The 14,509-nt window shown below is 38.3% G+C and overlaps 1 protein-coding gene across 7 annotated transcripts in view; it reads right to left on the reverse strand.

The window, feature by feature from the left end:
• Window positions 1–14,509, reverse strand: part of MAPK10 (mitogen-activated protein kinase 10) — a 147,178-nt gene that overhangs the window by 43,871 nt on the left and 88,798 nt on the right. For 6 of the 7 annotated variants that reach the window (XM_071431538.1, XM_071431534.1, XM_071431537.1 and 3 more), the window contains 5 exons: window positions 9,842–9,971; window positions 7,914–7,972; window positions 6,804–6,942; window positions 5,703–5,868; window positions 2,442–2,513 (listed from right to left, as the gene is read on the reverse strand). In XM_071431538.1, coding sequence (XP_071287639.1) covers window positions 2,442–2,513; window positions 5,703–5,868; window positions 6,804–6,942; window positions 7,914–7,972; window positions 9,842–9,971 — 566 coding nt within the window. Of the gene's footprint in view, window positions 1–2,441; window positions 2,514–5,702; window positions 5,869–6,803; window positions 6,943–7,913; window positions 7,973–9,841; window positions 10,087–14,509 lie in introns of all 7 variants that reach the window. The other variant, XM_071431541.1, reaches the window with a different exon arrangement.

The following is a 14,509-nucleotide window of genomic DNA, read 5'->3' on the forward strand; positions in this document are numbered from 1 at the left end:
CTTCTGTGAAGTTTACCTGCAGCTGCACAAATACTCCTCCAGCTCTTCTTGCACCTGGGAGGGAGGGAAACTACATCTGCTCATCAACAGCCATGGAGGGGAGGGAAATCATATGGACCCATACACAAACCAGTCCTTCCAACACTGACAACTCATTCATGGGATCAAACTGGTTAACAAATGAGTATTGACTTGGAAATGAATGTACAAATTGCTTTTTTTTCTTCTTTAATTTTTTTTTTTAACTTCCCGCTCACCTGAATAAACCCGCCTTTAAAACATGGTACAAATTGTGACCTGGCCCAAATTCTATTTCAGGACACAGGATTTACAATGATTTAAAAAGTAGGACTATCCCCCAATTTACACAATGTTTGCTGCATTTGTTCAAAAATTCAGTTGTTATTTTCAACTGATGCTGAAATGTTAAAAGAAATTTTAAGATTATTTTACTGTTACCCCTGAATACAATGCTGTCATAAGAGACTTTCCACAGCCAGACAGAAACAAAGTAATTCTCATGTTTGAATGATTTTTTTAAAGCTACATTGCTTGAATTATATAGCATTAACATTTTTTCTAGACAGGGGCAAAAGAACATATCTCCTAATTTGTTGTTGAAAAAGGAGAGCAACCCATTAACCATGCTTCTATGCTTTTATCCTGAAACCATTCTTTGTATGAATTCCAGCTGCTTATCAACTAAAATCTCAGACTTCGCTCAGAAAAGATTAAATGGAAATATCCTCAAGATTAAATGGAAATATCCTCAGTATTTACAGCTGAACCTCGAGTGTATTATAGATAGTTTAGTTTTTCTTTGATTTTTGTTTTTTTTTTTTTCTTTTTTTTTTTTTTTTTTTGGGGGGGGGGTTGTTGTTGTTGTTGTTGTTTTTGTTTTTAAGAGGAGAAGAGTACATTGTTTGGAGGTAGCATTATGATGGTGTTTCTGAGGTGGTATTACCACTGAAACACAGCATAGCTATCACACTGAATTACAGATCTTGGGAATGGTGGGAGCTGCTCTCCACTTTGAGGTTACAGCTGAAGGTGGGTGTGCAGCCTGCTCCTCATGCTGCAGGGGCAGCTCAGCACCTTTAAGCATGTCAAAGCTACCTACTGATAAGGAAAATCACCATTTTAACCTCTCTGCCTTGTTTTGCATCCAGTAACTTTCCAGCCCCTCTTCCTATAAGATTGGAAGCAGTAAAGTGCTGCTGTCACCCCCTCAGCAAGCAGGAGGTCCCTGCTGTCCTTCCATCTCCCTGTCAGTGAAGTAGAACTGCATCTTCACTGGGCCACCAAGCACAGCTCAGCTTTCAGAGGAAGTTGACAGAGCTGTGAAAACAGGGCAGGCAGGACCCAACTTTGACAAACATGACAGGAATTACTCAAAAGTCAGCAAAAAAATAATTGCTTCCATGGCTACATGTCTGTGAAAGCTGGGTTTTCTTCACACCAACTGCCAGTGGCTGCTGATGCCAGATTTTCGTGGTGCCTTTCTGCCAACTAGCTGAAAATCAGATGCCTTTTTGTTTCCAAAAGTGAAGAGATGTTATGTTGCCTCTTTTTACTCTGATGGGCAAAACACACTTACTTACATTTCCAAGCCAGCACGGGCAGGTTTAGCCTGTGATAAACAGGAGACTAAGTACACACCTCCTCTTTTGTTTTCATTTTCTAACATTGCTTTCACCACCTTGGAAGGGGTAAAAATAATATCACTCAAGACAAAGAAGAACAAGATAGGAGGGAAATAAAGTTTAGTTGACAACACAGACCTCATGCAAGTAAAGGGAAGTTCATTTTTAAATCAAGAGAATCTGATTTCAGGCCAATTTGGAAACCACAGCAGAAAAACGGTTGTCTTAAACTGGGTGAGTCAAATTCTTCATTTTGTTTTAAATAAAAATAAAAATGTTGTATTGACTCAAAACTGAGCCCATACAGCATTGAGATGAATCCAAAACCATGATGCATTAGCAAGCAAAAGATTATGATGTCACCACAAATGTTATGAAGTCAATATTTCCAAAACATAAAAGCAGAAAAACAGATTTACAGGAATGAGATGGGCCAAATTAAGACTTTTTTCTTTTTTTCTTATTTTTCCATTTAAGAATAGTAAATAAAACTGTCCAATTTGCCATCATAACGCTTGTTTTCTATATTGCTCATTGACATGACATAAATAGTATATAAAATGGAATGATTACAGGATTTAGACTAATTTAATTGACTGAAATAATTCTGTGCATCTGTTTTTCATTTTCAATTTTGTGCATATCAGTAGTGAGCTATTTTCATTTAGCCATACCTCTGAGATTCAACTTTCTGCTTCTATCTTTACAGTCCTGGTATAGTCATTTTATGGTAAGAGGGATGGAGTGGAGGAGAGGAACAAATAATAGGTGAAGCTGCAGCAAATGGCACAAGGATACAGTCCCTTCCTGGAAAGAGGATTTTGTGGCGAACCATTTCTCCCATAATGCATCCCACAGACCATATATCCACTAGAACAGCAGAGACAGGGAAGTGAAGAAGGAGGGAAAAAAAAGCAAAGTTAACTACAACATTTCACTCCTAAAGGAGGGGAAAAAGGTTGATCAGCACAGTACAGTTTGTTTTGTGGTTTTGTTGGGTTTCTTTTTCATGTCTCACCAAAAGCTAAAATAAGTAACTAAACAAGTAAAAGCTGTGTCAGTCAGCTCAACAGCAGTTAGTAACAACAGTGGAAAAAGTTTAAAATCAACATTTTGGGTAAAGGTCCAGAGCTAGCAAGTAAAGATAAGTAACAACTGCACAGATCCATGGTATACGCTGAATTTATGGCTAAAAAAATCACTCCTTTTTTTTTAGGAAAAAATCAAAACAACCAGATAATGATAATCTGAATAAATCCTACTTGCAGAGCTCCTAGGCTTTGTTCTTCAGCACTGAGTCTCTCTGCAGCAGCTGACAAGAAGTTCCAAATGGAACTACTCACACAAGTAAATGCCATATGGAAAAATGCCACCCTTAAAGGTTATTTAAAACTCCTCTTTCAGCATCTATACCTATATCCTCTCTGTAGGTACCTATCACAGAGCATGACCTGAGTGGACTCTGTTTTGTACTGTGTAAGCACTCAAAATAAATGCTATAACAAAAGCTCCAAAGGACAAATATCAACAAGACTAAGAACATTTCCTATTTCCAATCCTGCCTTCAGCTTTTAGGTGAAATATGCACAGTTACCTTATCTGTTTGACTTGGATAGGGTTTTTTTTTGCCCTTTAAGTCTTTAAAGAAAAAATGCTGGATAGATAGTGACACAGTATTCACAGAAAAAAAAAAAAAAAAAAAGAAAAAACAAACAAAACCTATCTTCCATGTGAAGAGGTAAAAACTGCTTTGAAATGTTTTAAAAGATTATGTTGTTTCTGAGCCTGAAATCCTCATTTTCTGGTTATGTTTGACCTACACAATCAATTTTTCTCCTCATTTCTTCTCCTTTCTTAACCTTCAAAATCAATCCAAAACAAACCAAAGAAACAAACAAACAACTCATTTCTTGGTGAAACGAAATAAAGGTGAAATGTTCCATTTGGGAAAAGGAGGGTACAGGTATCAGGGGCATGGGACAGCAAAAGCATGCCAGAGGCAGAGTTTTCTTCCTAGTAACAGCTTTAGGACCTTCCATAGAAGTGCAGCAAACTGGTGATAATTATGCATCTTTAGCCAATCAAGTGCAGAAAGAAAATTAAAGCAGTGAACAGTCCTTATACAGGCAGTGTACATAGTCAGAGGGGAAAAAAGGTGGGGAGCTTCAGTAATGTGGCAGCATAGGCCAGAGCAGGGAAGCAAAGAAGAGCCCTTTCTGTTGACTTCCCTGGGAGCTGGGTCAGAGCCTCCAAGCAGAGCAGCTCCTCTGACAGCTGAGCTTCATTTTCAAACATTTTGTTTTCTTCCTCTCTTTATTTCAGCTTTGTCCAAGTAAGACAAGGCCATTCATCTTAAGCCAGATTTATTGCCCAGGGAAGTCAAAGGAAGTCTCTGCGTTAACCTCAATGGGCGTTTGATCAGGACCCTTGGATGTGGCAAACATTAGAACTTTCCCAGCTGTGTCACAAAAGTGTGCCTAACTTTTTCTTGGTGCAGATTTAATCATGTGAAAAGCAAATGCTCTCTCTGTCCTTTCAAGGACAATAACAGCAACAATAATCCTAATCTTCTACTAAATGTCTGGAGGGGGGAAAAAAACAACAAAAGAATTCATTTGACAATAAAAGAACTCTGGATATTGACTAAAGAACTATCTAAAGAGTGCTAGCTCAAATTTCTAATGGCACTTAGCAAAAATTTCAAACATAATACTTTAAGGAATATTATTCCTTTATTTCCCGAATATTATTCTCTATGCTAAGACCCTGCATATAATAATAATAATAATAATAATAATAATAATAATAATAATAATAATAATAATTTCTCTACTTTTTTTACTTTTGTATTAAAATTTGTACTTGAAACTCATAAAAATTACAAATCATTCATACAGGGACTTGTTAATTTCAGAAGAGTTTGTGTGATTATGTTTTTAGTAGTGCTGAAGTCATGGAATTGGCTCCCAAAATCAGTTTCACTGCCCTTTACAGGATGCAGTTGACTGTTAGTAAAAGTTCTCCTGCAGGTTAGCTAACCTTCTCAACATAAATTAAGTAGGACACTTTTAATAAATTCCTGGTCTTGTCACATTTGCTGTATTTGCCTTCATAAGACTCCTCAAACAGACAAATAATACCTTTGACAACAAAATCTGAGCCATAGGTTTTCCCTCATTTCCTGCTTGGTCTACTTGGCACCCAGATGCAATTCTCAGTTTTGTTACAAAATGAGAACAACTTAAAAAGTTTTCCCTTCATCTACTGCAAAATTTGAGTTTTTCCTTATCCACTTCTCTATAGCAAGCACGCCCACCTGCTTTTCACAATATTTCCAAGGACCAAGATCTCTCTCTCATTCTATTCAGAGGAATATCCTATTTACTTCTAGGGAGATTACATACAAATTATATGTTTTGTTTCTTTTTTTTTTTTTTTTTTTTGTTTCAGCTTTTTCCTCTTCTCTGCAATTCTACTTGTTGTTTAAAAAAAACGAACTCAAACCGCAAAATTTATACCTAGATCTTGACAAGATGAAACCTGTCAGCAAAACCTGGGACTTTGTTAAATTTATCATGAAGAAGGAATTAATTCCTGAAATTCAGATCTAGCTCTGGATTTAGAGAAATGCTGGAAGGGCTAGGATTTTCTATTTCAGCTTGTACTTCTTCTTGTTCCTTCAAACAATTCAGAGATCCAGACTCAAATTTAGAACACGTCACTCATTCAGCAACTTCAGCGGTTCCCACATTATTTCACGGCCACAGAAGACAAAGATGAAAGCTCTGGTCAAAATGAGTTGACTGTAGTTGTAACTTCAAACATAACTAAGAATAAGTTCCCTGTTACTCTGCCATCCCACACTGATAAATTCACCAGCAGTGCATCCCAAATACATTCTGCAGCTGCAGTTCACAGAAGTGAGGAACTGCTCTAACTCCAGGTGTCATTTCCCATCATTTCCCACTACATTTCCTGTCCCTCCTTTGGGTCTCCCTTACAGTGGAGAAGCAGAGCTTGCCCTTGAGGAGGCCTGGTGCAGTGGCACTGCAGCCCTACCGTTCTCCTTGTAGCCCATTCCCAGGATGACCTCAGGTGCTCTGTAGTAACGTGTCACCACATAGGGGGTCATCATGAAGCTAGTGCCTGCAGTCCTGGCCAGTCCAAAATCCAGAATCTTCAACGTGCAGTCAGATTTTACTACTATGTTACTTGGTTTTAAATCCTGCAAAAGATGGTGAAAAAAACCCATGTGACTGTCCTTTATAACGCCAGGTACAGCTATGATACCAACAGATACTTAAGATCACATTCCAAATACTCTTTCCCTCTTCTGACCCAGTTGCTATCAGAAATACTTGTAAATATACAGCAAACCCTTGCTATTGTTTCTGTAGCAAACTCTTCTGGAAGTTGTTCTACCTCAGCATACTGGGCTTTACCCGGATATCAGGAGCCTACTGGCATTAAATTAATTGCATTTACTAGGATTAGTATCCAAGTGCTGTTTGATTAGATTATTTTCTCTTAATGCTGTGAACCTGATAGAGACATTCCTATTGCACATGTAGAGATACCTTAATGCTTCATTTATAATAATTCAGCTCATCCTTTGCTGGATGACTATCTGGCAGCCAAATCTATAACCCCCTGCTAAATACATGACATACCAAGATAGGAGAACTTTGTAGAAGAACATCCACTTTGTAACCCACTTTACTAGCCTTTCTTTTCTTTAGGGAAACTTTTTTTTCCTAATGTGGAAATCCCAAATTAGTGAAAGCACTTTTCAATTTTCAATCCATTGAGAATTCCCTCCTGCTCACAGTGACATGACCTGATCCCCCCTGCTCTCAACTATCACACATCCACAGCCAGGTGCCACACCCTTACCAGGCACAGCACTGATGTGGAAAAAAGCAAAATGAGAGGATGCATTTCATATAGACCCAGCAGTCTTTTCATTTGGTTCAGCACATGTAAATGATGGCAAATGCCAATTCCATATCCCCTGACCTCTGACTGTGGCTTTTATGTCTTTTATCCATTGCGCTGGGACACAGAGCTTTGATCCACAGCACACAAGAGAGCCAAGAGGCATTTAAAGTCTTCATGATCATTTCATATGCTGCCTTAAGTTTTAAGCCAAAGGCCCCTTACCCTGTGAATAATCCCTGCAGAGTGAAGATGCTTGATTCCACAGAGCATTTGGTACAGAAGGTAAGACATTCGCTCATGGTCCAGCTCCATCTGAATGACCTGGCACAGGTTGGCATCCATTAATTCCATTACCAGGTAGCTGAATGGAAAAGCAAAGCCACAGGGTTATTTTTTTTTTTTTTTGTGTGTGTTGAAGGCAAACCACAGCATCATCTCAAATAAGAAACAATGCCTTTTCTTGCTTTAAAACTCACTTTATTTCTGATTACTGGGAGTAACACAGCTGGAGACTGGGCCCACTAACCACAGCACCATGGTGGTGTTTGTATCTCACTGCAGAGACACCATTCTTTCAGCATACCAGGAAAACTGGTGGATTATTTGCCCTTTCTTGGTGCATTCCCCATGACAGAGACTATACCCTATGTGGGCAATCAGGCAGCACCACACAAAAAGGCACAAAACCCAAAAGACCGACAAGCACGGGATGATGTAACTGCTCAGCCTTTGACCACTGCAAGGATGGCTACCACAGTACACACAGGAATCTGAGAGAAACAGAGGTGTCTGAGAGGGCAAAATATGCACCCCCATGCAAAATGCCCTCAAAAATCCTCCTCAGCTTGCATGACTTCACAAAATTCTCATTACAATTAATTGGTTACTCCGGTATCAAACTATAGAATAGGACCATATTTTCATGCAATGTATACAGAATATGGGAAAGACCAGGAAGATAAAAGGAGAGCAATAATATGAAACAGAGAATACTTAAAATTTCATTCACAGCGAGCTCATACTGGGCACAGTAGTGGTTGTCCAGCAGGGCAAGGTTCCAACAGAGATGCTGATTTTCTTCTACACCTACCCCTAGTTCCCCAGCAAATAACATTACACAACAACAAATATGAAACTGGTGGTTTTCACCTTAAATTATCAAAAGAGCTTTCAATATGGGAATTCCGAATATTTTTCCACCCACTAGACTCACACTGTCTTTTTTAGAGGAGCTACACCCTTTGTATTTTGCTGAGTTATTGCAATCAAGGTACACCATAATGCCCCACACATCCCTAAAGCTTTAGTTTAATTACTGCCCCTGTTACTTACACATCCTGGAACTCCTCCAGAGATTTCTGTGGTGTGAAGACATTTAATAAACTTATAATCTGAAAAGTAAAGTAAGACAAAAGAGTAAAAATAAGTGATATACATCATCAGTTGAATCTGTTTTGAACTGTGTTCAATATAAAAAAGAATAAACTGGTTTTTCACTGCTCTATTTATATTAACACTTCTCACTTTGTGGATCAGTGAAAAATCAGCAGCATTCAAAATAAAATACCACAGATCTCTCAGATTTCTTCCAGGTGCACTTGGAATCATCTGAAAGAAGGATAACAAGCGACAAAACAAAGTGCTAAGGGTGAGACACTCCTCTCAATTTTGAAGTTGCATGTTCAAAGATCAACTTCAGCTCAATCTAGCATAGTAGTCTTTGTGCTTTTTTCTTATTTATGAGGAAGACTTATTTGAGGGCACAAATAACCAGGGACCATCTTATCAAACAGTATTCCTTCCTTCTCTGTGATATGGCCTCAATTCATTTGAGGGCACACACATGCACATACAGGCTGACACAAATTCCTTCAGGAGAGGTACAACTTTTCAGTAGAAGCACTTTGAAACAGAGATATCCTGAGCAAAATCATCTTGCATAGTTCAACTCCTTTCCTCCTTTCTCTTGTTTTGGTTAGCATTTTTGTTTGGTTTATTTTAAACGGGCTGGGCTGCTGAAAGACACTGGTAATAATATGTGAAAAAGAAGACAGGAAAAAATGTGACCCCCACAGATCTGGATTTCCCCTGTTTTCACTCTGTGCAGGTAACAGAGGTAGATGACACCAGCACTGCTGCCATGAAGACAGCATCTGAATGTCTCCCTTCCCACTTCCATTGCCTCTTTAGGTTTTCTAACAGAAATTATTCAACATTCTTCCTCTTTACTCCACATGTTCTGACTGAATCTTACCTCTACAAATGTACCTTTACAATCCTCTCCTTCCTTTGCACTTCTCTGTATAGACAGATTAAAGCTCTGACCCAACCCGTGTGTTGCTATTACCAGCTGTCATGCACCATGTTTAAAATCATGTATTTAAAATTAGTGACACTCCTGCTGCCCCCCTCTGTTCTTCCCAGACCATTAAAAAACTTCTCACTCATCCCTCCATTTTCAAATCCTCATGCATTGGGCTGGCTGAGGGTAGCTTCCATCAAGTCAGCAGGGAAGGACAGGAACAGTCCTGATCAACACAATGGGAATGTAAGGATAAATCACTGCCTAGAAGTGAGGCAGAGACACTGTAGTGTCAAGTCCTGCAATTTGCCAATTTAGGGTCAGTCCTTCCTCTTTCCATGTGAACATGTGATTGAGAACAAGTGTAAAATCTCCCCTTGCATCACATTGTCTCAAGTTCATTTATGCTTTGCATAAGGAGAAAGAGTCATTGCAAGATCCAAGGGACAAGGAAACACTGCAAACTGAAAAATTTTCTCCTAATGAAAAGAAGGGCACATAGATATGGCAGCAGGAAATCTAGGAGGCGGAGGAATATGAGATCCCTGGGACAACCCTTTACAATGCAGTGTGGCAATCCTACATATTTCACTACAAAAAAGCAGTTGATACAGTGTCAGGCAGATAGTTCTAACAGATAATGGTTAAAATTAGCATACAGCCCTGGAAGAACACTCCTAGTGCAGCATAGGAATATTTTCATTCATTATGGATACTAAATGATACACAGTAGATGGTGCAAGAAGCAGGAAAGTCTAGAACAATCCCAGTTTGGCAGAGCCTTTAAACAAGCACATGGAAAACCCTCAGTCTCTCCTGTGGGCATGTAGTACCAGAGAGTGTGTAGCCCTTGAGCCAAATTTACTTGTAATTTCTTCCATTTAAAAGAGGAACCCAACAGAACAACTTCCCTTCTAACACAGCAATGCACATACCATTTCTCCTGCTGAACACTTACATTTTTATGATTCACACACTTCATGAGGACCAGCTCCCTGTAAGCTCTCTTGGCATGAGTTTGGTTCTGAAATGGTCTGCTGAGCTTCTTAATGGCCACGTTTCTGTCAAGGACGGCATCATATGCAGCACTGTAGTGATGACAAACACAGGGGTTATGCATCTTAGAGGGTATCCAGCACTTCTCATGGCAAATTCCTGAACCTCAGGTCCACCTCTTCCTTTTCTTTTCCACTGAGAAAAATACTGGGACAAAAGAAGAAGAGAGTTTCTAGTAAAAATAAAAAAAGTAAGAGATCAATAGGAAACATGTAGCACCGCATCAGCAGAGGACAGCATACACCACTACTTCTGAACTCCAGCTCCACTGGAAATTAACACTTATTTTCAAGGGGTGGGGGAAAAAATTTAAGTAACTTCAGATAAGAATAAAATAAAAACTGGATGAGAAGGAAGTTTTTTCATAAAGCAACTCTCTGTGCATGGCTACAGAAGAAAGGCTTTTGCTTTTTCTGTTGCAGTTAAGAACACTTTCACAACGTGGCTCAACGACCAAGTGCCCACTTACCCAAAATGAATTTTATTATTTCCTCATGATATTTCTAATGGAATCAAGTTATTTAGTAATTCTTTGAGACCATATCATCCAATTCCAATAACATACCTAGAAACAGAACCATTTCACAAGGATTTTTACTGATTCCTGGTAACAAAAATATTTGTTATATATGCACAGTTACAACTTTTGAAAATGAAGAAATACATTGTTTGAGAAGTGAACTTTTAAGCCTGGGGCCCTAAAATACTCCTTAAACTTGTGTTTTTCACAACCTTCAGCTATTTTTATAAATGTTACTTCTGTAACATTTGAACACTTATTTTGGTGGTTCAAAACTGAATCCATAATTTCTGACTTCTAAATACCATAAAGCACACCAAGTTCTAGAAGCATTCCCAAATGGACAGCAACCTCAGACCCTCTTCCTGATTTTCCTTTTACTAAGAAAGAGGAATGACTCGAGTTTTCTGCTAATCCATGAAAAGCAACAGAATATTTCCCAGGAGATAAATCAACCAAACCACCCATTGTTCTAAAAATTGCTTTCCTAAGCATGAAGTAAATATTCAGAATCCTGCAAAATTTTTTTCATTAACCCTTGCTTACTCAGTGACAGAGGCTAGCTAACCAAGCTGAGCAGAAAGCATGCAAGCATCAGAAGCTTAGTCACAAAGCCAACAAAAAATGTACATCTGTTCAAAATAGGTAAGAAACTGTTGGCAATGTTTGTCTGGGAAACCACACAAGAAGAGAAGAATCAGAAATACTGAATTTTCACTACATCTGCATAAATAACACACCAAATGCATCCCACAAATAAGAACAAAGGTGATGAGAAGTTTTGCAAAGATTACTATTAGGACTTATTTAGGAAGTCTCTTGAGAGTGGGTTTAAGGAAGTGATATTTCCATGGCCACATCTGGAGTTCTGGGTGGTACTCCAGGCTCCCAGTATGAGAATGATAAAGACTGGAGAAATTCCACTGATGAGCCATGAAGTTTATTAGGGACTGGAGCATCTGTCATACAGGGAGCAGCTGAGTGAGCTGGAGTTTTTTAACCTGAAGAAGGCTTAGGGTGGATCTTATAAATTTTCTTAAGTATCTGCCAGGAGGAGTAAAGAAGATGAAGCCAGACTCTTCCACTGGTCCTGGGCAATCTGCTGTAGTTGACTCTGTTTTGAACAGGTGGGTGGGACCAGGTGTCCAACATCATCCATTCTGTCAGTTGGTAACAATTCTTTATTCTCCTGTTCATGAATAAGGCACGTAACTTCCATGGCCCAGCTATTCACGTGCACAAAGAAAGATACTGCACTCACCAGCTAAACCATACAAGCAGCAGCTTAGGTGACAAGGCTATCAGAGATCCAGCCTGACTTGATTTCTCTCTAGCCACAGAATTTCACTCAACTAAGCCTTGTGTTAGGAGGAGCATGGCATGTGATTTACAGCCTAACAGTATGAGCAGAAAGCAAACCTCCTGTCCAGCTGTCAGAACCGTGTCTCTCATTCTGATGTAGTTCAGCCACAACAGGGCATCATAAAGGCCACAGCTAAAATAGTTCCATCAAGAAAGCATTGAACAAATAAAATGCAAAGCCCAAGGATTTAAATATACAGGATCTTTTAACAGTTAAATATTCTGTCCCTGTTGTTCATGGACATATACTGCAAATATACTTCAGCAGACAAATCTCTCAGCTAATCCATCTTGATCACCCAACTTATTTTAGGATGAAAAGCCTATGTAAGACTCATGTGAGCTGTGTAAGAGTACTGTGAATAATTTTAATAATATTTTTTCATATTTTAATCTCATTAGATACATCATAAAATTACTGACTAGGAGTTAGAAAACAACAAAAGTTTGAGCAAACATTTTCTTCAGCTTCTGAGATCTGTTTGCTTTTCTGAATTTCTCTCTCTGTCAAAGCAACAGACAAAACAATCAATCTAAAATCAGAAAACCAAAGGCTTCTTAAGCAGTTGGCTTTTATGATCAATTACTGCCCCTTTTCATACCATGGAAGAACTAAAGTTCCTAATCCTTTGTAGAGGATATTTACTTTGAGACACAAGGACGTTGATTGCAATTCTATCATGGTGTCCAGAATTCAGAATTCTATCAAATGGAAGGTGTCCAACTACTTGAAGAAGTCATAACATAAATTCATTGCACTGGATAAATCCACAGCCCTGATGGGTTTTTTTCTGTGCTCACCAGAAAGAAGCTTTTATTTACAGCCAGTCAACTCTGCACTTCACTACAGTGAAACTACAGACACCAGATGTAGGTCCTCTCTCTGCTGCTTGCCACACAAAATCCTTACCTTGGAACACCAAGGTTAGTACTGATGATAAGCCTCCTTAAGATAACTTCAGTCACTGGCTGTATAAACACTTGGCTCCAGGGATCAGGAATAAGAGAGAGAGTAATGAGTGTCTGTGAACTCTGGCGAAAAGGCTGAGTATGAAAGTCACTCTAAATCTTAAATAAGAGACTGGACTTGCATGTAAAACAGTTTCTCTGGAAACTCTATCATAGCACCTCTTGCTCAACTGTGAATTTATTCTTTAATTTGTACAGTTTCTTGATTTTATAGCAGACTCTAAATTACCCCTGGTCTTGTAATAAAATGATAGCTTTACTGCAACATGAGCTCAGAAAAATCCTCAAAGTTTACTGCCATGTCTCTGGCAGCTGTACAGACAGAAAAGGCAGTAAATAAACTCTTTCCCCATAAATCCTCTTTACAGTTAGCTTGACATGGTAAATGTTAGTGCTAAAAATGCCTTTTAAAACTGTAAATAATTTGAAACAAACCTATTTAGCAGAGATAAAAAAAAAAATTAGTGAATATAAATTCATGACTACCAAGAGATATATGTAATCACAGTTATTTAACAAGGCTTTCTGCTGACTTTGGCAGGAAAAAAATGAAACTCCTCCTAGTCAGATTTTCACAAACCCAGGTCATCATTTACCATAATATTCTGTGTGAGCTCAGACTATGATGATCAATGAGCAATGATCTGTTGTCATTTACTTGGAGGACCAGGCATTCATTTTTATACCTATTTTTGAAAAGAAATGGAAAGCATTCTAGTTTCATGTCCAAGTTTCTATTTCAATAAACACTTACCAAATAAATACTTAAATTTATTCCACCCATCTTTCAATCAACATGGAAACTTAACATTTATCAATTCCATTATAGTCTACCTGCCAGAACAGACTGTTAAACCCATAGAAAATTTTTTAAAGCCAACTCTTAGAGATGGGTTCTTAGGACAATAAAGGATAACCTGAAAATCAGGTTATCCTTTAACAAGAATGCTAATGATGGCTCATCCTCAACCACCAATCACCACCAATATAGGGAGTGGAACACCTTCCCTAGAAATGCTCAGATACACATCTACATGTATATGCACAAAGAGATAATAAAGAAAAGCATGAATCCTTTCCACAGCAATTTCTCTGTGGCAATTTCAAAGCCCTTGGTTTCAGATAACTATCAGTATTGCAGTTTCTGAAGAAGTAATTTATAGGAGTGACAGGAATCAAATCTTTTTCCTGCGTCAAGCAGAATTTCTGTAAATGTGGTTTCTGAAGCTTCAACCATAAAATGTTTCAAGTCCTTTACATTCTCTCTACTTGCAGTCCCCTTTCAGCCAAGTACTCCAACAGAAAAGAGTGAAAATGTTATTTTGCTTCAAGCAAACTTTTCTAAGTTTACTGTGGCAGGTTTTTTTTGGTAGGTTTGGTTTGTTTGCTCCTTACATTGCCCTCACATATCAGTCCAAATTTTAGAATGAAATTAGACTTTCTCATTCTTAACTTGTTTTTTCTCCTCTTGATATATAACTTCCAAGTTTCTAAAGGCAGACATTCATACAAACAGTTCATATTCTGCTCTTCAACAATTACTTTTAACCAGAAAAAAGTTATTAGAGTGAAAACTCTCCAGAAAGTAAATTTAAATATAGTGAATGTTTTCCATTAAATTAGTGGAAAAATAAAAGAATTCTGTACATGCAGCAGGGTGCAGAAAGTTTGCCCCAAGCAGTACAAGTCAAAGGCCACTGTAACAAAAAGCCTTTAAAT

This window comes from Agelaius tricolor, unplaced genomic scaffold, assembly GCF_023055355.1.
Source record: "Agelaius tricolor isolate 1412-34295 unplaced genomic scaffold, bAgeTri1.0.p SCAF_8, whole genome shotgun sequence".
Classification (NCBI taxonomy): domain Eukaryota; kingdom Metazoa; phylum Chordata; class Aves; order Passeriformes; family Icteridae; genus Agelaius; species Agelaius tricolor.